The 25,391-nt window shown below is 40.6% G+C and overlaps 1 protein-coding gene across 2 annotated transcripts in view; it reads right to left on the bottom strand.

The window, feature by feature from the left end:
• nrxn3a (neurexin 3a) overlaps window positions 1-25,391 on the bottom strand; it is a 163,008-nt gene that overhangs the window by 43,153 nt on the left and 94,464 nt on the right. For both annotated transcript variants that reach the window (XM_046412322.1, XM_046412324.1), the window contains 8 exons: window positions 22,996-23,199; window positions 20,994-21,020; window positions 18,592-18,711; window positions 18,166-18,286; window positions 17,503-17,763; window positions 17,027-17,217; window positions 15,951-16,124; window positions 9,043-9,162 (listed from right to left, as the gene is read on the bottom strand). In XM_046412322.1, the coding sequence (XP_046268278.1) occupies window positions 9,043-9,162; window positions 15,951-16,124; window positions 17,027-17,217; window positions 17,503-17,763; window positions 18,166-18,286; window positions 18,592-18,711; window positions 20,994-21,020; window positions 22,996-23,199 (1,218 nt within the window). The remainder of the gene's footprint in view (window positions 1-9,042; window positions 9,163-15,950; window positions 16,125-17,026; window positions 17,218-17,502; window positions 17,764-18,165; window positions 18,287-18,591; window positions 18,712-20,993; window positions 21,021-22,995; window positions 23,200-25,391) is intronic.

Here is a 25,391-nt window from a genome sequence, read left to right as displayed (position 1 = left end):
ATGTAAGGAAGCACATCTTGAATCAGACTATATGACAGGTTGTGTCAGAAATCTTCAACAAACCAGAGAGAGTATGAAGAGAATGGCGTGCTTCTGTTCTTAGACACCTGTGTTTATGGATGTACTTTGGGGAATTCTGTGCCTTAATCTCAGAAGTGACAGTGTTACAGGCTGTGAGGAGAAACGAATGGGGAACAGGCAGCAAAAGTCCATGGATTTGAAAGTGCTGGGGTTCATAATTAATGTCTTAAACCCCCTAATTTCAATTTTTACCACCACATAACACATATCGGTTCTGTAGTGAGGACACACATGTGGTCAGTGAAGGAGAAGACAGATGTCTTTCTGTCCTGACTTATGGCCTGCACAAACAAATCATCAGCCACTAATAACTGACATTAGACACTGATATCATTAGGGTTTTATCGATACATTTGTTTGGTACTTTATCAATAGCCTTTAACAGTTCTTTTTTGTGGCAAAGTGAGCCCTAAAAATGACTACAAATCGAACTGAAAGGGAAACAGAGCAACAGAGGCCAATGCAACACAGAAAGGTGCAACGTGTTTCTGATGGCTGCTCTGACACTCTTAGCACACATGGTGAATGTTAGTGAAGTTGACCTAACTACTTTTGAACCAGATGCTGATAAATCCTCCTCTACTGCCATCTACTGTGATTGATTGTTCTGCTCACAGAGCCATCAGTAGCAGGAGAGATGATCTGTGCTGTGCTAGTATTTTATAACTGAACTCTATATATAATATATAAATATATATATAATAAGTAGAGTGTCATAGATTGAATCCTGGGGTCATTGACCAATCTGCTCTATAAGTTGGGAGTAAGAACATGCTGGACAGATACATCAATGAGGAAATGATCAGTTCTCAATCAAAACAACCCAAGCTGTCCATGAATTAGCATGTTTAGAAACCCAGTCAGCTGGCGATGTCTTAGAGCTGAATGATCTCACATGTTAAAGTTACAGTTTGGAGGAATGACCTTGTGAAAGAAGGGCTGCTGATTCTGATACCTGGAACATCTGGTAAATATAAGGCAATGTCTTGAATTGTATCTTCGGACAAATACATATGCATATGCACTTACATATATTAACAGTACTGCACTGACAGAGAGGACTTTAAGGGCAATCAAAATAAATCAAGCACATTCAATTGTTTCAATCAACTGAGCCATTTATTTTAACTGGGCAATTCTTCTTTCCCTGTGCATGCGCATGATGGATTCTCCACTTCTCTTTCTATTCCAAATGCCAAACACAAAATAACAAACGACTCCAGTCCAGTCTCACCCAGCCATGGACCACTCATGGCTGGGACACCCTGTCATATTTCCTCTGTCGTATTCATATTCATTTTTCATTGGCTGCCGGTCTGTCATTGGAGGTCGCTTACTCTCTTATTACACCACTTCATCTTTTGTCAGGCTTCTCATCATAAGAGCTGTGACAAACCCATGATGGATATGAGCTCCAGGCCCAAGAGATATCCACCTTCAACACCCTCACTCCTTCAGACCTACCAGCATCTTACTGCTGCTCGGGACGCCAGTGCAGTGAGCCACAGCTCAGTGCAGTGGATAACTGAGACTAACTGGCTGAGAAAAACAAAAATCTGTTCCCACAGTAATCACTCATTTGATATTCTGACGATTTGCTGCTGCAAGGCACTTCGTACCATGTGTCATGATTTGGAATTTTTGTTTTGTTAGTTTCCTCTTTCATTTAGTAGTGTTCTCCTCTTGTGTCTCTTTGCACTTCAGGTGTGAATGGTCATCACTCCTGATGAGCAGGTGGCACGTTACATGGTATCCCCTGCCACCAGTGTGTGAATGTGTGTGTGAATGCTGGCTTGTGCTGTATAGCTTTTTAAGCAGTGTTCTCCCTCTGTGTCAGTTCATCTGTGTTTCCTGCGTTCCCTATGATTTTTGGATCTTCCTGCTGTTTCTCCTCATGGAGCTGATTTTCTCTGGTTACCTTTGGACTTCTTCTGTTGATTTTTGAATTTTCCTCATTTGGATTATTCTTGATTTAGACTCTTTTATACCTGGACTCCCACCTGCCTTTAGTTTTCCTTCTTCTGTTCCTTTTGAGTAATTTTCCTCTGTTCATTTTACAACCCATGTCCTGTTTCTGCATTTTGGGTCCTTTATTTTGATAAAACTTGACAGCCTGCAACATGACAGTTGCGTATGAGTGTAAGAAAGGCAGATACTAGTAGAGGCATCCTGATTTCCAGTATGGCGCTAGTATGTGTGAATTACAATATATTATTTACCCTTGGTCTAAATCATCTGAAGGGCCCCCCTCCACCCCTTTAACATGGTGGGAGGTTTGTTTGTCCATGTGATCCCGAGGTCCCTAGCATGATCTCCCACGGCAAACTGGCACTACAGGATGAGTGTTTCATTTGAATCAGCTGCAAAGTAACAAAGGAACTGCAACATCTCCCCTGGAATCGAGAAACTGGGTCCACTCACCGCCGAGCACCTTGGGGCTGGGCCTTGACCCATGGGGCTCAACTTGCACAACCCAAAAAAACTAAAAGCCTAAATTGCAAAAAGTTCAGAAAGTATAGAAAATGCAAATAAAAAAACACAGTGATATGTAAATGATCTTTGATCTGTATTACAGATCTTTGATCTGTGTTGTTTTCAAAACACTTACTTCAATTTTGATTTTTGGAACACATTTCAAAAAAAGTTGGGACAGTAAAGTATTTACCACTTTGCAATGTTACCATTCCTATTCACATCACTTAAAAGACATTTAGAGACTAGGCCAGGCCAGTCCAGCACTCACACTTTCTTCTTCTGCAGCCCTTCCTTTGTACGGTGTGCAAAATGTGTGCAAAATGTGGTCTTGCACTGTCTTCCTGAAATATGCTTGGGCGTGTCTGGAAAAGATGCTTTGGATTTGTTGCTGGTAAGAGTCTGGATGGTCCATTTCTGCCAGAAAGACCTGAAACATTGTTTCATTTGACCACAGTACACTTCTCCACTGTGATGGTCCACCCCAGCCCGACAGAAGTCCATGCTGCTTCTGAACATGATTAACATAAGGCTTCCTTTTGGCACAAAAGTGAAGTTTTAACAAACATTTGTAGCTGTAAGTATGTATTGTAGTGCTTGATAAGGGTTTGCCAAAGTAATCCTGAGCCCATGTTGATGTATGGCTCATAGATGAACAGGGGGTCTTGATGCTTGATGATGTAGTGCCGTCTGAGGGATCAGAAATCACGCTGACCCAGCGTAGGCTTGCACCCTTGCCCTTTATGCACTGAAAATCCTCCAGATTCCCTCAATCTTTTAATTATACCATGCACCATAGGAGGTGAAATATCCAAATTCTTTCCTGTCTTTCTTTGAGGAACGTTGTTTTTAAACTTTTCAATAATTTTCTCAAGTATTTGTTGGCAAACTGGTGATTCTCAGCCATGTTTGCTCCTAAGTAAGTAAAGTAAAGTAAAGTAAAGTGACATATTTTGTCATTGGAGGGAACTCACTCCAACAAAATTTGTTCTCTGCATTTAACCCACCCAAGTGACGTGCACACACACACAGCAAACCCGGGGCAGTGGGCGACCGCGTGCAGCGCCCGGGGAGCAGTGGGGGTTAGGTACCTTGCTCAAGGGTACCTCAGCCATGGACACCGGGACGGGGAATCGAACCAGCGATCCACCGGTTACGGGTCCGACACCCTAACCGCTGATCCACGACTGCCCCCTGTCCTGAAGGACTAGGTCTTTCCTGGATGCTGCTTTTGCACCAAATCGTGATTACAGTCACCTGTTGAAATCACCTGTTTTGAATCACATCATTATTTAATTGTTGTACCCCATATTAGTCCTAAGTTTCCCATCCCAACTTTTTTCAAATGTGTTGCTGGCATGAATGGAAGGAATGGATGTATATTTACAAACCAAATGACGTTGACCTGATAAAACATGAAATATCTTATGTTCATACTATCTGCAATGAAATACAAGTCAACATAATTGTAGAAATCATTGCCTTCTTTTTTTATTTGCATTTATATTCTGTTCCAACTCTTTCTGAGTTGGGCTGGTACATGGAACCACTGCCCCATAGGCCCGACATCTGCTGGGGTAGGCACTGGGGTCATGTGCATTGTATAACAGATAGCAGGTAAAGACCAAGACCTTGGTGCAATAACTGCAGCTATTTCATACTGGCACTATGGATATGGAGTCTGGAATTACTATCAAACAACAGGGAACTGCAATAAAAAAAAAATCCCAACTTAAATACTGGGCCACTGCATTTGAGGGGAGGGACAAGCAGCTGTCACCACCTGGACTCACTACAGAGAACCTACTACAGACAGGTTCATTATTGTGAATATATATTCAGTTCAGTGGTATCCACTTAGATGTGCCAAGTGTCTGGCAGATCTGGATTTTGAAGATTTAGGTGATGACTGAGTGAACTTGTCACTTGGACACATAGTATTTATCTATTCATTCATTGTTGACATGAAATATAACATAATGGCTAAAGTTCTTCTGAATCATGAAATCAGTTAACTTGGAGATGATTGGTTGTCACCAGACAGTTTAAATACTGCAGTATTATGACCCTGACATTTCCTATTTTGCAGAATGTTGAACAGACTGTCTTTTCCCCAGCCTCTCTAAATATCCTGAATTCATTTGAAATGAGTGAGATCATTGACCAGGCAATGGGCCTGCTAATGGGACATTTATTGGTATAGTTAATCAAATATCCCTGGATGATAGTTTACTTCAGGGCTGAGACACATTGGGCCATGGCAATGATGCGACCCTGTGTCAACAGACAGACAGCTGCCTGTGTCATTGCAACATCTGAGCGGTCCTGCCTGTGTACGTGTCTGCACATGAACACACAGGGCCAGAGACAGTGTCTGTGTGCCTGTACGTGCACTTTGAATGGAAGGAACTTGATCTTTAAGCAGTCATAGTAAACTGATTTCGGTCATGTCATCCAAATGGTCCTTTCACCTACAGAAGTGAAGTATTAGTAGAAGCACTAATAGATAATCATGTCTCAACGAAATATAATTTGTTCAAAAAGAATAAAATAAGATAAAAATAATCTCTTCTTTACTTCCAAAGTATTAATTTTAAAGTGTGGAATGGATGATTTTCCTGTGTGAAGCACTTTGTAACTCTGTGATTTTCCATATAAATAAAGATTTACTTACTTACTTATAGAGCAAGTCCTTTTTAAGGCCTCAGTTTCTGTCAAATCAGGGTTAGGGTTAGGATTTGAAACCCCACCTTTCAGTGGTGGAATTGGCTCTCTGTTTTTGTCTTTTTTGTCCTTATACAAGTACGATCACACTCTTGTGTACAGCCACGTGCAATACCATGACTGTCTGAAAGTGTGGGCTTGTTCCTGACCTTTTCATCTTGTGAAACTACAAAGAGATGCAAAGACAGAGTTCTTGGAGAGATCATTAGGGTGTGTGTATTTAGAGGACACTCCACAGCATTACATATGTCTGCTTCGGGGAGGCTTTCTTCATCTGCAGGAAGTTGTAACTGGACAACCCTCAGTATTCCTCAGCGTTTCACAAGACAGACAGGGCTTCCAAAACTCCCATCTTGTTAATTTGCATGCTGACAATACTCATACCAATGCAGCAGAGAAACCTGGATGATTAACCTTTGTTAGTGAAGCCTTCATTTCCATTGATATCATTTCCTGTTGTGGTTTTGTGTACACCAATTTGTTCAATCATTTCAGGTGATCATTCATCTTTCTGATTAATAACTTAAAGCAGCTTCAGGTTTATGGGTGGAAGGGATACTTTTGACCCTTGCAGAGATCTGCAGGTTTGGGGAATTATTAGTTGAAAGCAGGGGTTTAGGGCTGAACATCAAGCTCTGCACATGTTTGGGGTGTGTACATTGAAGATGTGTGTGTTCTATATGCTGTGTGTGTGTGTGTGTGTGTGTGTGTGTGGTGTCTCTTCAAGCGCTCTCTTTGGGCATAAGATGTTGATGCTGCTCTGCCCCCTAGTGGTAAATTATATTTGTGCATTCAACTCATTATGTTCCAATCTGCCACTGTAGACAGCCTTCAGTGCCATTTATCCCAGCTTAAAAATGTATCCTTACACACATTCACATCTTGGAGATAACCGAATCCAAATAGTTACTTTGCAAATAATTATATGTGATGTTGCAGTTTCTTTGGAACAGGGTCTGGACCCAGTGTTATTAATCTCTTTACACTCACCCAAATTTTCACCTACTTTGCATACCCAAATGAAAAACATTATAACAAAACATATATGAGGCATGAAATGAAGGGTAACATCTCTTAAATGTTCATGCTTAGTATGTGGTTAAAACACAACGTAAACTACATCAGTTCAAAGATGTCTCAAAAACATGCTTCTTTTGACCCTTTTTGAGGGTCTAAGGGCAGAGGATGTTGCTATGATGTTATGTAAAGCCCTTTGAGACAAGATGCTTGTAAAAATGGGCTATACAAATAAAGTTGTCTTGTCTTGTCTAAAATAAGTAAATTTTGAATTGCAAGAAACAGAACATACCTGAGCTATGCAAATCATCACATATACCTCTGACGTCTTGTCAACCACACCTGTCAAATTTCAGACCTCTAGGCCTAAACACAAGGAACATCAGCCCCACTGATCCTCAACACTGGCACGCCGCAGGGTTGTGTACTCAGCCCTGCCTTATTCACACTGTACACACACGACTGCTCTGCTATCCACCCCACAAACATGGTCGTCAAGTTCGCGGACGACACCACTGTGGTGGGTCTCATATCTAACAATGATGAGACCCACTACAGAACTTGACACAGTGGTGTTCCAGGAACAACCTCATCCTGAACATCAGCAAAACCAAGGAGGTCATAGTAGACTACAGGAGATCCAGGAAGACTGATCACGCTCCCGTCTGTATACTTGGGGAGGCGGTTGAGCGGGTGGACAGCATCAAGTTCCTGGGCATCCACATCTCCTCTGACCTCTCCTGGTCAGTGAACACCTCACACCTGGTGAAAAAGGCCCAACAGCGGCTTTTCTTTCTCAGGAAGTTGAAACGGACTGGACTGTCTACTCAGCTGCTCGTGAACTTTTACAGAGCCACAATAGAAAGCATCCTGTGTCTCAGTGTGACTGTGTGGTATGGCAGTTGCACAGCGCAGGACAGGAAAGATTTAGCCCGGGTGGTGAGGACAGCACAGGGGATTGTGGGCTGCAGTCTACCAGATCTGGACTCAGTTTACACTGCCCGAGTCCAGAAGAAGGCAAGACGCATTGCCACAGACCCCACCCACCCGGGCAACAAACTGTTTGTACCGCTTCCATCAGGAAAGCGGTACAGGAACATTAAAACCAGCACCAACAGACTCAGGGACAGCTTCTTCCCCAGAGCTGTTAAAGCAATAACCCCCCTACAGTGAAACACTCATACACATAGTCTGGCACTAGTGCACTTTGTTTTATCTACCTCACTCTGTATTCTGCATTTTGTACTTTGTATTTTATATTTTTATATCTTTTTCTAAGGTGTGCAATTTTTTATTTTTTCTATTTATAAGTGTGTTTTGAAGCTGAGAATCTGCACAAAATTTCGTTATGCTTGCATAATGACAATAAAGACTCTTGAATCTTGAATCTTGAAGGAAGCTGGGGAGGTTTTAGTTTGCGTTGTCTCTAGTGTCTCCTAGTGGTCAAATTGTGCCAATCACTTTTACTCATTTCTGTGACACTGGAAAACCTACAAAAACATTTTTATGACTATAAAACCATTCACCACCATTGACAACTGTTTATTTGTTAATGATATGTATAATTCTTTGCTTATAATGTATTCATCAACACTGTGTTCTCTTTTTTTTAATTGCCTTAACATTTTCTAGATTATTGCATGGACCAACATACTCCAGTGTACATTAATGTCTAGAATGTAATGGAGAGTGACAGGCTGTGTTAGACCACATCAGACCAGAATTAACTATGGTTAATTCCAACAAAAGGTATTAGATGGAGACGGAGGTGAGAATGCAGAGGAATCAGAATGTCAGTCTAAATTCAGGCACAACTGTGCACTGCACATGAATGGTGGCAGTCTTCTCTTTTGTAATGTCACATGCTATGCCAGAAAGCTTTTCTTTTCAGTAGAAAGGGGAGCACATGTACATAAAGCAAACTTTTCTTTACTGTCGGCACCAATTCGGAGACACACAGAAAGATACACAACTCAATTTCCCTCCTTAACTTAACCTTTCCTAACTGCATTTTCTAAAACAATCCAAACACTCCAGCATATGTGTAATTCTAATGGTGCAGTGATTTTATATTGCTCTGCAGCACGATCAATCTCAAAGGACCAAAATAATTACCAAAATAATGACTCAGGGTGAGGCACTCAGTGGTAATCTCCAAGGTCCTGAAACTTGCTTTCAAGCACAGCAGCCACAAAATAAACTCTCATTCACACATGCTCAACAGCCTTTACTTACCTTTGACGGATACATCAATCAAATCACACATGTAGGAATCAACTTTTACATAATGTGTCATTGGAGGAACTTGTCTCATAGTGCTCCTCCAGTGTCACTGCCAGTGTCTTGAATATCAGCTGTCCATGAGAGTGTAAGTACAGCTGTGAGACAGGCCACATTGCAGCCGTATAGTGCGTTTTTGTGAATTACTGCAAGTTTAACCTCTGCAGTCATTGGCCAATCACCATTGGCCGGGACAGATGTTTTCTGTAACAATACACATCATCCTTGTGCATGACGTGTATGATCTATATATGTGGGTCAGCTTAGAAAGAATAAGATTTCAAAATGTACCTAAAATTCTGTATATTATTGAAACAGAGTCCTAACCTCAAACTTTCTCTCCAGTAGAAACATTTTATCCCATCTTTGATGTCATTTTTATCTTCAGTGATTTACCCTGAGATGTTTTGCGTTCTCTCTGCTGTACATGTGTGACATTAGATATTTTAAAGTGAGATCAGTACTCACGGTCATTGCACTGTGTGCCAGTATAGGAGGTCATGGAGCAGTCACAAGTGTAGTTCTCCCACTGCTGGATACAAATGCCCATGTTGGCACAGGAGTCTTCTTGACATGTGGTGCTGGGACCTGTGGAAGTCCAGCCAACCCCACAACCACACCCAGACACCCACCCAAACAAACAGACACACATGTCAGAGAACCACGTTTAATACCATTCAAACTCTGGCAGCTGAACCATAACCAGTACATGACTAAACTGAACCCAAAGCCTATTCAGCGAAGCTGCTCAAAGTCTTCCTTCCTTTTTTTCTTTTACTCCTAGCTTCCTTTTGTCAAAAAGTGGGCCTTTACACAGGAAAAAAGAGTGCTGGAGTAAGTTGTTCCAGTTTAGAACGCAGAGGATTTAAAATATTATGGCATAATATGTATGTGGAAATCTTAATACGAATCTTAAAATAATACCACATCATGTATCATGTATTTATTTAACATCATACTTAAAAAGATGTTTTTAGATTTTGTCAAGTCTGAAGTTCTTAAATTTATAACATCAATGTCATGTGACTCAGCTAGGCACCTCTATAACTCTTCTCTTACACAGCTGATTCACGTGCTTATGAGCTTGACAGGGTCATCTGAGGGTACTGCGACAAAAGCAGTACTTAGCCATATTATGGAGTTGACATTTCAATACCCTTTTCCCACAGTGAAAGCAGTCAGTTCAGTCCTCTAAGCCCACTGGTAGAAAATGTTTGATACAAGATATTTTTTGTGTCAAGTTGACTAATGTATTCTTCATAGTTTCAAACTCATTCATTCAAATTGTTAGATGTGGTTGTGTAAAATTTGAAAACTCATTTTTCCAACATAACTGCTTACACATTAGTGTACATAAATGTTCACTATAGCATAACGACAGCCATTCCAGATCAGCTTAACTGACTTAAATTAGGTAAATGTGTTGAGTGAAGACTTACCTGGCAAACTGATGCACTGCTCTGTTAAAGGAGTTGTTCAGGACCAAGTAAACTGATGATGGCGTGGAGGAAGGTATGGAGTTTTGGACATGCATTCACTTACAATGCAATGTCAACTCCTTTTATTTCTGGTGACTGATCCACTGATCTGGCTAAGGATTTAATGTAAGATGTAATGGAGGTGAATATTGAGGTTATTTCTGCTGATGTTGTTGTTTACCAGCAGTGTAATATCACCATCTAGTGACGGTATAATGTATTGCTGCACTCAATTTAGTAATCATTAATGGGCTTTGAAAAAATGTCTCAAGAAACACAAATCCATTTTATGTGATGAAAGCTTAATGAAATGCAGACAGTACATGGCAATATAGATTAAATGACTAATCAACTGATTGTGATACATTGGCAAATGAAAAAAAGCAAGAAAAGAAACCGTACAAGCACACATAAAAATGAGACATTAGAATGCCATGGACAACAAACTGCGATTGATGAGATTTTATTTTGAAAAATAAATTGATCAATCATTACTTTCTTATAGTACATTCAGTACATTCAGTCACATTATTATCAGTCCCATTCAGATTGTCACAGCGAGGAGGACATACAGTACACAAAATGCTCTGCGTTGATTAAAATGAAACATCAAATAACACATTTATGTGTCTAACATGGGGCTCTGTAAGTTAATGTAAAAAACAAACCAAAAAAAAAACATACAGTACACTCAATGTCCAACTGAATGATATGGCAGGCATAAGAAAAACAGCTGTACAGAAAATGACTTCCATGCACACAATACTAGGTTGTGGAAGCTGGCCCAGAACCTTTAGAGGATGACAATAACAACCACAAAAGAATGTGCAACTTGCACAGGAAGATGGAAACATTTTGTCCACACTGACATTTGCTTGCTTAAGCAAAATGTTTCAACAGCCCATTTTGATATAGTGATGATATACATGTAAATCATATCTTAAAAAAATTAAAACCTTAGGCAAGTTGGAGACTGCAGTGTGGGTATGTTGCTGTGATGTCTGGTGTATGGCCAGGTGTGAAAATGCATCTAAATTTATAGAGTAATTTTCTTTATACTCCCCTTGTAATTGACCATTCACTAAGCCTCCCTCCCTCAGATAGTCTAGTCATGGCTTAACAACCGTAACTATGCACTGCCTACAGTAGTAACCTAGTATCACTTCCAAGATCAAGAGTTAAGGCTTTAGTAAAGGCGTTTTGGCCATGTTTTCAGTCATCTGTCTTAGCATGTCTGACAGAAAAGTTATGCTTCTATTATAATTAACTGTCTACATGGTCTGCGTAACATCGTGTTCATGCTTTGCTCACACTATACTTTTATATGACTCAAAGTATATTTACATTACAGTCTTTCTATCTTCCATGTACAGCTACAGATTATGTGATGGACAGAGGACTGAAGCTGCTGCAGGTTGTTTGAACATTGTGTTAGCAGATTATTATCTAACTCTTATTATGTTACAGGAAAAAATCCCGTTTAGGATTGACACATCCACTGTATGGAAGACAGTGTTAAACCGGTTAGCAGTTCTGTCCTGCTCGTGATTGGCGACATTTACCTGAGACGACTTTGCCAAACTCATAGTTAAGTTTACCTTATCCTAAAGGCCTTTTATCACAAAACATATCACCTGAAAAGATTTAATTCATAAAAGCAACTTGTATTTCTACTGTAAACACCCAAAGACTAAAGATTCAAGTTTCAGTTGTCACATTTTTGTTGCGTTACCTAGAAGCACTACTCTTGTATGTTTTCATAAAATACTGTTCATTAATACAGGAGTATCAAGCTGTCCTGTAATACAAGAATAAATGTTTATATATGTAAACACGGACCTGTAATCATGTGACTACCACCCTTGGGTCAGAATCACCGAACAGGAAGGAAGAATTGGGCCAACCTTCAACAGCATACTAAATTAATTGCGAAGAGAGTTGGCACCGCCCACAAGTCACAAGGAAAACATCCTCAAGAGCCATTCAGACTGCACCACTGGAGCACTAACGAGAGATTCCAAAAACACTGAAAACAGTCATAAAAATTATGCATTCACTGAGGCCCCAAGAACAGATGAAAGGACGGTATCACATGGACTGGACATTGTTTAGAAATAGGCTTGCTCGATGTGGTTATTACATATGATACAAAAAGTTTGGCTGAAGTCCAAAAGACTTGGGACTACATAGAACCTGAGGCTTTCACAGGGCACAAGCTGTGAAGCCATTCAGTCTCTGCAGAAATATGTGGGTAGAAAACCTATAGTACCAGGGGCCTGGAAACAAAATTCCTTGAAAAGAGCCGAAAAGCTGGGTTTAGCAAAGGGTCGACCCCTCTGCTCCTATCTCCAAACCTGAGACATGTTCAGTCTACAGAGGAGGTACTCAAGTCCCTCACCGACTAAGCTGAAACAACAGCAAAGAAGACAGCAGTTTTCCAACAGAGAAGTCGAAGATCTAGACTGGACAGTGACTCAAAAGGGGGCACACAAAGAGCCTTGAGAAGCACCCGGAGGTCCTTACAGCATAGAAAAAGCTTCTGGAATGGATGACTTTGCCTCACCCTTCTCAGAAATTGAACAGCCAAGGGACAACCAGGGACAACCACCACATCTCCCGTGAACCATGGACACTGCTGCAAGGTGGCCCTTGACAGTAGATTCTGCCTGACCCAGGGCAAACAGGTGCTGGATGAAAGAGCTGAGATGCGACATGTTGAAAGATACTCCCCCTTAGCACAACACCAGTCCAAGAACACAAGTAGGGGGAGCCTACAAAGCTTGCAAGCTGTCCACTACCTCTCTGTCTAGGCCTAGTAAATGCAAATTCTACTACTCAATGGCCATAAATAAAGGTATGTGATTCTGGGCCCCATACCCTGCCCTGCACCTGATGTAGCACATCTTGCCTGATTGGAAAACACTACAGACTGCCCTTCAGCATCTCGTGGATCTCTGCCATCCCTGGTCTCAGTGGTCAATTCAGTGCCACCGAAACTACCTGGGTGCAAAGCAGTCTACTACTTTGAGAAGTATCTCAGGATATAACTATCCTGAGGAGTTGGGAGAAGAGGAGGAAGGAATGCATACAGATTCATACAAGGCCATGAAAGGCTAAAGGTATCTGTCCCCAGTGGTACCAGGTAGCTGTGCATTGATAACCACAGAGGTCAGTTGGATGTTCTCTAGTGTGAGGTCTACCTCTGGTTGACCAAAGCAAAAGCAATATGTGGCTCACTATCTCAAGGTGGTTGAAATGCCACCCCTGCTGTGCAGGACCCCGGGACCCTGAACAGACCTGTCCTCCCAGCCGCCTCAACCTGAATGGGAGGCATTCTTTGCTATGGACACCCTGCAGCCTCCCTTTCCCAGGGGAACACCTTCTTGAACATCCTGTGACTGGCTCCACCACACGAGGAGCCTCCACAGGATAGGATACCTGTTTTTGACCTGTCCCTGGACAGGTGAACATTTTGGTAGGCAAACCAAAGTTAGAGTGGGCATGTGTGCCATAAGCCCAACAACACAACCTGAGCAGCTGCAGAAAAGAAATTCAGCATCCTCTGACACTGCACCACTTCAGCCGCATACAGTCAAGAATTCGGGGAACCCCCTGTCCGCTTTGGGGCGAGGATGTAGATGGAATACAATTTTCCTCTGGAGAAGTTTGTGATGTTTTGTGTGGGTAGCAGCCCTTCTGAGAACACAAACGTTGGGCTGACCTTTAATACAACATCAAGGCCATGTTCTGTAGCACCATTCAGGTTGATGAATGCAGAATAAGGGGCAGTAGCTTCCCTGGGTTGAGCCCAAGACCCCTGCAGATACATGTCTGACAAAATCATAGTTTGCCTCTGAGTTCTAGGGTACTGGTTCAGTGCAGAGGTCTTTGGTGTAGAAGATGGTGGAGAAAGGCCAAACGCTGCTGCAGCCCAAGAGAGCACAACCTCAACAGAAATACTGCCAGACTCAGAGGAGTCCTTACCCACCTGGAAGCCAGAACCAAACTTATCATTCTCTTCATCATAAATATGCACCTGCCCAGAGGAGCCACAGCCAGAACTGTAGGTCTTATCCAAGTTGTCTGAGGCAGCAAGGGATACAGCATCAGGATGTGTTGGTATATATTGTGGAGTCAGAACTAGCAGCAGAACTAAAAGCTGTTGCTGATTTGCAGCCATGCATTCAATGGTCGTATCCCACAGCTGCCTTTGCATGATGTCCACCCTTGTATCAAAGATCTGGTCCATCTCAGCCCACTTCTGCTTCTTATTTGTGTTCTACCAACCAGTTGGGGCACCTGAACTCAGGGGAACCAGACCCTGACCTGGCATACAGTCCTCTGGGCCACTGTCCCCCTTATCTCTCCCCTGAGATGCCATCCTTCCTTCCCGACAGGAAGCAGGCAAACAATACTTGTTTCACGAAATAATCTGGAGGGTTTTATAAAAGAAACACACATGCAGCAAAAACAGTGAACAAAAACATGCAAATTAGGCAAGTTATAATAAAAAAGAACAGCCCAGCCCAAGGTTGTGCAAACTGCTGCATCAAAACAAAGAAGAATAGGGGGGAAAATAGAGACAAACCTCAGAATGAATACCCAACCTGATTGAACACGCCAGAAACACAGAACAATGCACTAATTGGGAGAGTGCCCAGCATCAACCATCAAAGGAGACCACTGTCAATCAACAACAAAAACAGCATCCAAAGTTAATGTGCTACGGTTTATTTTGAGCACCGCAGTCATTTGGAAAGACAGAAAGAGAAAAAATCTCATAAGCCTCTTGCTAAGGCAGGGCCAGAGTATGCACAATCGTCACCTGCAAACAAAATGGACAAGCTCAGGGCATGCCAAGGAGTGCCCAGTGCAAGGCAGGACAACAGTCAACCAAAACTGTGAGGGATCAGCAGTGTAAAAGAGAGGTGTGATTAATTTGGTATAATTTTCCTAGGTGGTAGTCACATGGTTTATTTCACTGAAATGAAATGAAACAATCCTGTACTTCCATGGCAGCATAGCTCATTCTTGATGCAGTAATGATGCAGATTTAATGTTCTGGGTATTGGTTAACATTAATCTTGGTGTTTTTTGCACCATTACACAGAATTAACACAACTTGTACAAAGCCATAAAATACATATTCTTAGAATGAGTTTTCAACACCTAACATAGTTAGTGTTAGCTTGCAAACTAGAGCTAATAAAATCTCCAGCTGTCATTTTAGCAAAATCAACAGTTGCCAACTAAAAGTAAGAAGCTGCTTTTGCCTACTTCTGTCTGAAGTCAAGGATCAACTGTGGGTGCCAATAGAGAAAGCTTGACAAGCATAGTGCACTAACTAATGTGCCAGGGCTTAATGAAGGGTCAATTAGTTATGGCCTAGATTTTAAAAAATTACCATAGGGTAAGATTTTGCTCCCAATGTGACTGTATCTGGGTCAAACAGTACAGACAACTTATGTGTCTTTGTACCAACACATCTGAATCAGACACTTGTTAGGAGCTCTGTTGTAATATTGTGTGAGAGTTTCACAAACATTCACAAAAGAAAAAAACTTTACAAAAGTGTAAAAGACATGAATGGAGCACCTGGTAGTATTTAATGTCACTGAACTAGCAAAAACTGCTGTGATAGTGACGGCATTGTCAGTGTGCGACCAATGTGGCCGATAATGTAGTGGTGTAGGTGAAGACATGTCTGATGTTTGGCCTGACTCTAGCAATGGGTAAGTGAGGCACCAATTACAGTTAACAGGATAAATGGACTTCCGTATGGATGCAGGGCTGTGGAGCTACTGTTTGCATTGAGCAGGAAGAAGGGGCTGCTGGAACTTGAGTTGGAGTTTGTGTTGTAGTAGTCTAAATCAGGCTCGGATTTGAGGGACGGTGTACCTTCGCATCCACGCTCAATCTGCCCGCTACGAAACAATGCGTCTTTGAGGAGATCTGGCAGACGGCCGTTGAGGTCCACTGATGCCAAACAGCCCTGGAAGCCTTCTCTGGAAGCCACCAGTTTAGGCAGATTGCCATACATGCCTGGACCCAATCCTGCGATGAACAGATCACCTGGAGAGAACATAGAGACTGTAAGATGAGAAGTCAAGGAGGATCTTATCTTTATGTCTTTAGGATAAATGAGCTCTCAAATAATACCTCTTATGGAGCATTAGCTATGCAACCTTATATCAAACATTTTGAATTATCCCTTTAACAGTGGCGGGCCGTGCATTTAGTACCTGGGTCTTCAGTGGGCACATACCTGACTCAAGCCACCTCTTAATACAACCACTATCACGTCGCAATTATAAAAAAAAAAAACACATCAATACTATCCCAACACGCAATATGACAAGGTGCAGCATTAGAGAGAGAGAGGAATTTTGCGTGTTGAAGATAATTACCATTAATACAACAAGAAACACAGTTAAGACAACTCCAAACCTCTACACTACAACCACAACTGTGCCGTGTACATCATCTGGAGCAGTTCAGAACTTGCTAGTCACACTTGGCTGTGATTTTTGCTCTGACCGACCAATCAGAGGACGGAAGAATGCTAACAACTAGCTGGCCCTGGGAAGCGTCACAGCGAGGATTCTGAAATCTGATTGGTTAAAGAAACAGTCAAGGGCTAATATAGTCTAAATTGTGTGGGCCAGCACTACTGATTATGAAGGCCCTGGGCAGATTAGACTGACATGGCAACACATAGAGGCTGAAGACTGATTGGACAAAAATAGAACATCCACAAATGCTATGAAATGAAGAGAATAAACTGTTGCAAATAAAATTTCATGGAACAAATATTAGCATCTAGGTTATAAACGTAGGTCAGTGCTTCTGATAGTGTTTAGGCCAGCAGAGAAGGCCTTGCTGGCTCTGACGGCCCGCCACTGCCCTTTAATGATATTGCAGGAAAACTTAAACCAATGTAGCAGAATGAAATTAGAACATTCAATTTTGTGTACCTTTTAGGTCCAAGTTCTTGGCCCCATTGATACTCTGACTTATGGCTGTGGCATCTACTTTTAGTGTGTAGGTGTTGCTGTTGTCTCGGGTGATGGCCACATTGTGCCACTGGTTGTCATTCAGTGCCCTTTCACTTTTGCCTTTGATGAGGTTAGGCCCATTTCCAAGGTCAAAAACATAGTGAATGTATCTGCAAGAGAAAAGTTGGAGTTGGAGAATATTCCACTTTCTGTGTTTGAAGCTAGTCTTTGAAATCTTCATAAAATGTTAAGCTCCATAAAGCTGAGGAAAGTTGCAAATTGAGATGATAACTGACTAAGAGCAACCCTTTTCATATTGTCACATTGTTTTCACACTGGCATTTTATACATACTGTAGTTATTATAAAAATACTGATTTTAGCTACTTTACTTTTAAACTACTAAACCTTCGAGTTTTCAATGTGCAAAAAGCATCCTTTCACAATAAAACTTACCCTTTAACCAGTTCTACAGCGATAAAATCATTGCCATCTCCAGAGTTGAAGAGTATGAAGCCATCTGGGAAGGAGGTCTTGAACTGAAAGAAGAGGTGCATGGATGTGTAGGCCTGTAGGGTAGCCAGGCTTAGGTAGCTGCTCTTGGATTTGAAGGTTACAGGGTCGGCGATAATGGAACGAATTCCAAAGCGGGCGTTGAGCTCGCAATAATCAATGTCACCATTCTTGCACAGGTCGATGTAGAGCATGCCATTAAATCTGAGGGAAGGAAAAGAATGGGACTTTGAAATGTTGTAAAAATCTAACTTGTTCTTCATTGTTTGTAAAAAAAAAAAAAAAAAGAAAGAAAGAAAGAAAGAAAAAGATGTGGGCTAAGAACAACAATTTGAAAGTAAAGATAGAGAGTATCTTATATGTGGCCGACTTTTTGAATAAAGCTGGAGAAATTTTTTAGATAAGCTACCCTCCAAATTTTTTTTCTGTAGAAAGAGCACTGAAACTGAACCAAGATCATAAATTTTGTAACAACACAGAATTTTAGTGGCATTCTATGTAAAGATTTATTATCTTGTCTTTTGAACCATTGCAAATATGAAAAGATGTCATTAAAACCTTAAACACATATATACATTTCAAAAGTAAAGTAAGTGTTTTCAATACCTAAGGCTCTGAAGATGACCAATGAAGCTGGATGGGATGCTGGAAACAAATTGACGCTCTGTCATGATGCCTGTTTCGATGTTGTGGAACTCCAGACGAGTGTGGTCACCCACCATTTGGCCTGAAGACGGGGAGGGTGGAGGGGATGGGTTGAAAAGAAAGACAAAAAACAAAAAGAAAAGAGAACACTGTCTGACACTAACACAAAAGGGCTGATTTAAGGAGAAAATTATAGTAACAGTATTAGATGGATGCAAACTGTTACTGATGGTTATATACTGTATCTGCATGCTTTCTTTGTAGCAGAATTACATACTGATGCTCTTAATATCTATGGCAACACACCACAGCATGGTGTAATACCACTGACAAGGCAACACTAAGAACATTTCTTGAAGCATGAACCGAGTTGATGCAGTTAAGTACCTTCTGCTACATCATCGTCAACCGTTAGCTTGTAGGTTTTGCCGCGGCGCACCACACGCACTGTATGCCATTCATTATCATTGAGCTTTTGCCCGGCATACAGGGTCTCCGGTCCCTTGCCTGAGAACAATGGTCAGTCACAAAGTTAAAGACATCCTGAACCCTAAACCAAACCTTTTTTTCCCACCAATCAGCCTGAAATCATTGGCAAAAATTCCAAAAGCAGCTTAGCAGCTTGAAAATGGCTTTAAATATAGTTATCAAAATGAGTTCTTATTTGGGAAACAAAGGTTTGATTTAGTCAGTGAAATACACAGAGAAAAAAAATACAAAATGTCTGAATTGTTATTCTCAAGAAATATACCTGACCACTATACTGCAGAACTGCAGGCTCTGAAATAGTTTGAACAGAGAAAGGACGTCTACAGTGGAGGAATTTTCTTTTACTCATCAAAGGTCTATAAAAATCTTTTCCTTTCACTTCCTCCTTTCCTTCCTTCCTATAGTCTCAATCTTCATTATTCTTTCTGACCATGAAGTGCATGCCAAAGACATCCCTAGCAATCTGATTCACTTTGGATACCAATACACTATAAAATGTCATCAGCCTTTTTACAGCCTATATCTAATCTTTTTGATCCATGACAGGATGAAACATAACATCTGTGTGTTCTCATGTGAGGTTTGCTAAAATACATGTAGGTGGATGCCATGTCACACATATTTATTTGCATAAAAAACCAAAGGAAATGACCAATTAGGGTGTTTAGTATCTTAGAAAACTCACTAGTTTAAGGTAATGAATCAGTCATGCTCATGGTCAAAGGAAACCGACATTGACTGTTATTATGAGAAGATGCAACAGGACTCTGGTACTGAAGTCACACTGTCAGTCACAGCCAAGTGCAGACAGTGTTGACAGATTTGCAGAATCAGCTGTCAGTATGTTTGGGTATCTTATCAGTGATATCATTCGGGCCAATCATATGCGCTGCTGGCTTCAGTATTTGATTTCCGACTATGAGTTTATAAAATTCCTGGAGGCATCACAGAAACAGATACACTCTCCAAATTAAGACAGGTACTGTACACATTTATGTGTGGACAGCAAAGCATCATTACCCTCACTAATTATTCAAATCTCCTAACTTTCCCACTGCTTTCTTCCTGAAAAGACTGAATTCCCCCATCTTCATTGTTGTTCATAAATACAGACATTTATTTCCCAGTACTTTGTGATTTAGAATCTTTGTTATTTCTTTTCCTTTCCCTTTCCGTTTCATTTCAATATCATGCATATTCTACATAAGGTATCTCCTCTGCACTAAAAGCTCATGAGTACAGAGATCAGGCTATTTTCCTTCCTGTGTCTGAGGGAATGACTGCCATTCCAAGCCAAAGATCTCTATAGCCTCATTATGAGTAAAAGTAATGCCGAATTATTCATGAAAGTCTCACAACTTCTGTATAACTGAGACTGCATGTTATTAAAGGCATATATGTCAACCTAATACTATATTTTATATATATCAATTTTCCTGACATTACAAAGTCTTCTAAAACAGAAATAAAACTTGTTGTCAAGTATGATTTGAGAAAACTATCCCAAGGATTTGGCTTGGGGATAGGAATGTACACAATCAGTGAACAATTGTTTGTCATCATCATGCATGTTGCTCAACGGTAACAATCAATAGAGTTGTCTGGGACATTTTAACATTGTACCTTTCTGTTAAAGAGTGTAATGATTCAAGTCCACCAGATAAAAATTCTCTTAAAATGTTATGTCTTCCTTAGGCTTAAATTTAGCCATTATTTTCTTTCTTTGTGACATAAAAAAAAAACAACAACTTTTCCGACGCTCTATGACAGGACTATAATGCGCATTATGTTGTTTCCACAATTCATCAGAGCTAACATGAATAAATTCAAATTTAAAAGTTATATTCTTTTTTTTCTTTCTTTTTTTATTGTACCTTCAAAAGTTCATTAATGAACCTTAGTAGCACAAAATGAAATTTTAAAACTTGTTATGTTTTATTTATATCTAATTAATGTATATTATTACTACTATATACACTGCAAAATGGTGTGAGAATAGCTTTATTTTTGATAGCAAATAGACAGTGGGGTAGCAGAAAATAGAGCAAAGTGTTTGATTTAAAAAGAGGAGAAGGTGAGACATATGTCTATTAATTAAAACAAATCACCACTCATTCCATCTGAGGCTATTTCTGTTGGTTCCCAACCAACTGAGCAAACTCACCCCCCACATCACACACTTAAGAGAAAGTGGAGGGCAGTGCAGGATTCACATTAAAAAAATACACTTCCTTTTGAAAGAAACAACATCAACATACCATCAACATAGAGAGCAAAATGAAACTTGAGTGTTAACTTACTGGAGTTACAGTTTATCCTGATACAGTCTAGATGGGGAAGAATAAATGACAGATGAAATTGCATCCTTCAAGGTTACTGCTGCAGACATCCAAAAACAAAAAGTCCACCCTTCCGGGGACGTACACATGCAGGAAGGCAGCCATTTTATTCCACTGGTATTTAGATTTCACTTGCCAAATTACCATGACATGAATGAGACTGGCAAAGATACCATTTAATGGTAAATAAAGTAATGCATGGATTTGTTGGTCATAGACAGTGAGTCATAGTGGTGGTTGATCAGATCAGATTTTCTAGAGCCTGTTTTTTTGCACCAGAGTTCAAATGTGTTAATTGTTTATGCATGGTATTTACAGTAAAATGGCCACTTGTTGTACCAGCCACATGAGTTCTCCGACCCAGCATTGACTGCTTGAATTTACATGTAAATATTAAGATTAGAAAAGTCAAAGTCTTTGGCTCCAAAGCCTCCACACCATCAAGGTGGCAGCAGCTATCCATTTCAGAGCCATGGATCTTTGAAAAGAAATACAAAATTATATAATTTTATTTGCTATTAAAACTTCAAAGTTTAATTTGTAAGACAGTAGTGTGATAGTCAATGATGTATCTGAACAGTCCCACTTATAACTGAATAACTGCTGCATGCAGCTGTGAAGACAGTGAGGGTCGGTCACCATGTGGCTGGTGGTTTCATGTGTCGTCAACCGCAACAGAAAAGTGGGAGCAAACAGCCACGATCCAATCAGCACCAGCACCGTGCAGAGGCACAGGAACCCCAACAGTTGCATCATGAGTTCTGTCCTACACCTATATGTTCCACTATGCTAGATTAGAGGCTACCTAGATCTGTAAATATGTACACTTTTACAAGTGTTCTGTAGAAAATCACACAGATTAACATCTAGGCTAAGAAATCATATGAGTACCAACCAATTAGAGCTGCAAACATCTGGACTGAAACAAAGAGTACAATTTACATGAATTAATCTAATCAGTGAAAGATTTATCTAAATCTGGCAAGCCAGCTAATGTCTGCTAACATTGCTTACTAACATACTGAATATGCAAGATATAATTGAGGCTTGAGACTCATTTCTCTTTATGGCATTCTTTACATGTTATAATAGGACATGTTTGGAAATATTTGGGGGTCACAGCCAGCTGTAGGTTTTGCTGGGCTCTGTTCTCGGGCTGTTCGCCTGACGGGCCGCAGGCTTAAGGCCTTTGAAGGGGTGAATACCATCTTTTGACAAAGCATGATGGAAAATGGAGGTAAACATAAAAGGTAAACGTGAAAAACAAAACACTGAAAAAAGCATGGACTTCCATAAAGGACACCATCATCAGCAAATAAAACAACCACCCAGAAGTACAAGGTGACAGAAAAATGACTTAATGTCAGACAGAAAGCTTAGGTTACTGAGAAAGACAAGAAAAGTTTCTTTTAATGTCCTGTTGAATGATGGACTGAAGATCAGTGGGTATACTTGGTGGAGGTCACCTCTTAGAAAGTCTCAGCACACTGTGTACTTTAAAAAGGCTTTATTAGAGTCTAGACTTTAAAGCCCAGTATCTCTACATAATAATGTTTTTTTGCTGCTTATTGTGCTGTGACTGTCTCAAAAGTTCTCTAAACAGAATATGGATATGGTTTGTCTGCTTCAAGAATGGGTTAACCATTGAAATAATACAGTAAGTTATGATGGTATAACCATAAATTGAGATGTTATCTAATAAACAGTTGTATTCACTGAGCAGTCCATGATAATCTGTGTGCACAGACCCTATTAACACCCATGCAAAACAAGATAAAAACTCTCTTGTCTATGCTCTAAAGAAGGTAGAATTTTTTAAAATATCATAATTACGACTGACTTATGAAAAGACAGAAAGATAGTGAAAGGGGAGGAAAGGTCACTGCTCAAAGGAAAATGATCCCATGGTGAAGGTGAAGGTGTGAAAGCAGATGGATGGGGGGTGGGGCTGGGCATACGATACCTAGGTTGACTGTGAGTTTGACGCGACCCCCGTCCAACTCCAGCCTGAGAGTGTCGGCTGAGTCTCGGGAGGTGGTGGCCATGAGGAGGCCATAAGCCCGTTGGGAACGAAAACGCAGGGAGACATCCTCAGCCTCAGTGTGCATGATGGTCGGCATCACCACCTTCATATACATGCTGCCATCATAGGAGAGGATGGAAGCCTCTGTGTGGGAAAGTCAAGAATACAGACATGTTAGCCATAATTCATCTAAGGTTGGAGTCAATATATTAAGCTAGAGCTAAATACTTAATGCAAGTATTCACTACGTCATATTAGTAGCTCTATAGCTGGCAGCATTGGTCAGGGTGTCCACCACTTTCATCCATAGTTGAACTAACCCTATGCACCACCCACTTTTTAAGCCACATCTATTTTCTGTATGGCTACAGATACAGAATTTAGCTAAGTTAATAAAGTTCTTGTATGTATGTTCCATCTATCATCAAAAAGGAGCTAGCCTCAACTAAATCATGAAACCTGTACTTTGCAAAACTGGAATAACTAGTTAACTTTTGACATCACTTACTACTTTGTGAAGTATGCTCTAAGCACTGCCTAACAGTGGTCTCGAGAATCGGTTTTGTATGACCTGACTTGTGACTTGCTTGACTTGTAGCAGGAACTTGACTTACATGATTCTCACCACAGTAACTCTGATCCTCTTCTTGTACAGCTAACTGCTCACTGAGCTCAGCACTGGCTTTGGGTGATTAGCTTAACAATGAGATGCAGACAGAAACCAAACCAAAATACTTGCAGTGAGATTTATTATTGACCCTTGACGCTTTGTTGTCATCTGCAGAAGATCAATCTCAAGCACTCATATCTGTACTCTTTCCCTTAGACAGACTTGTAAGCCCTACCTTCCTGAAACATGACAACAAGTCAAAAGTGATAAATGACAACCCATGATTCAAACAGAGTACTGTTGTAACAGGTAAAACAGTTCTTTTTGTTTATATTAGCTCACTGGGGACTTAAAACTCATTCAAGATTGCTTATATGGTTACAAGCAAACACAACAGTAGGAGTAGTTGCAGGAGTAGCAGGGGCAGAAAGAGCAAGGTACTGTTACACAAAGGCTGCTTTGACTGCCAACAAGAGCTAATCCCTGCCAAAATATGAAGTTGTACATTGTACGCCTCGTTTATTTGGCTCCAGGACTTGTGAAATAGTCACCCCACATGGCTCTTTTTAGCCTGTGTCCTCATCTGACTCCAAAGTGTCGACACACTTTGCACTTCAGATTGGCTGTTGTACTGAACTGTGCTCTAATTCTGCCCTCCTGTTTTCAAAGACACTTGGATACGTCTATAGCGGTAAGCACAAAGAGAGTGTGCATGAGTGTGTGTCTAATAGTGATGCATGGATCACGGTCTGTGGCCACTGTAGTTCCTCCATGCCTCGGGGTTTGCAGGGTCATAAAATAACATTCTGATTAACATTGGATGGGTTGTGGCTGTGTGAAAAAAGGTGAAGCCATTAAGAGAGACGCTGTGCACATTTAAGCACAAAGCACATCCATTTGATTGATTATTTAAATCTCCTGACACAGTCAGGATTGTTAGGGATTTTTTTTCTTCATAACCACACACACGGTCCAGGTTCGACTGTTCAGAGTAAAGCAGCTGTCCTCCTGAGCTGAATAAAAGCAGTCTAAAATATTTATTTCAAAAGGTGAACTGTTTAATTCTGTTTCCTCTGGAGAGTTTCCTGTGTCTGGTCAACTACAACTAAAATAATATTTGTTGCAGTGCCATTACCTTACACGTGTAAAACGTTACAAACACTACAAGCAGCCTCTTTAATCGTTAAATTAAATTCCTAAAGAAAAGCCTCATACATCAATGCAACATTTAATATGGGTACATCAAGGTTTGGAGAAACTTGTTTCACTACTGTCTAACATTCATTTGTGCTGTGGATGAAATCCTAACAGCTACATAGCTTGCATTACAACACATTTATCTCTGTAACCAGCAAATTCTAACCAATGATGAAGACTATGTAATACAGTTGAAAGTCCTGGAAAATGCTAACTGGACTTTAACATGGGATTGTTTTGTGAATCATCAGTGTGTCATTTGTTCTGTTCACTACTTTTTTATTAGGAATTGGAATACTAAGTCTAGGGAGCACTAATTGGGTTTAAACTTCAAGGCCTCTTTCAGGCTCCCAGAAATGCACTTCACTACATGATTGTTAAACTCTAAAGTTCTAAGTCAACTCTAAACTCTAAAGTCAAACAGTAATGTCCCTGTTGTGATCAGTTCCATATCTCTTGCGGAGCATAATCAGTGGTTGCATCTGCTCGCTTTTGACTATCTCTTGAATAACAAGCAAACTGCAAGTCA

The sequence above is a fragment of the Scatophagus argus genome, chromosome 15 (genome assembly GCF_020382885.2).
Source record: "Scatophagus argus isolate fScaArg1 chromosome 15, fScaArg1.pri, whole genome shotgun sequence".
In the NCBI taxonomy this organism is placed as follows: Eukaryota; Metazoa; Chordata; class Actinopteri; family Scatophagidae; genus Scatophagus; species Scatophagus argus.
Note: the sequence above shows the minus strand (reverse complement) of the source record. Positions and strands in the feature narration are given on the sequence as shown.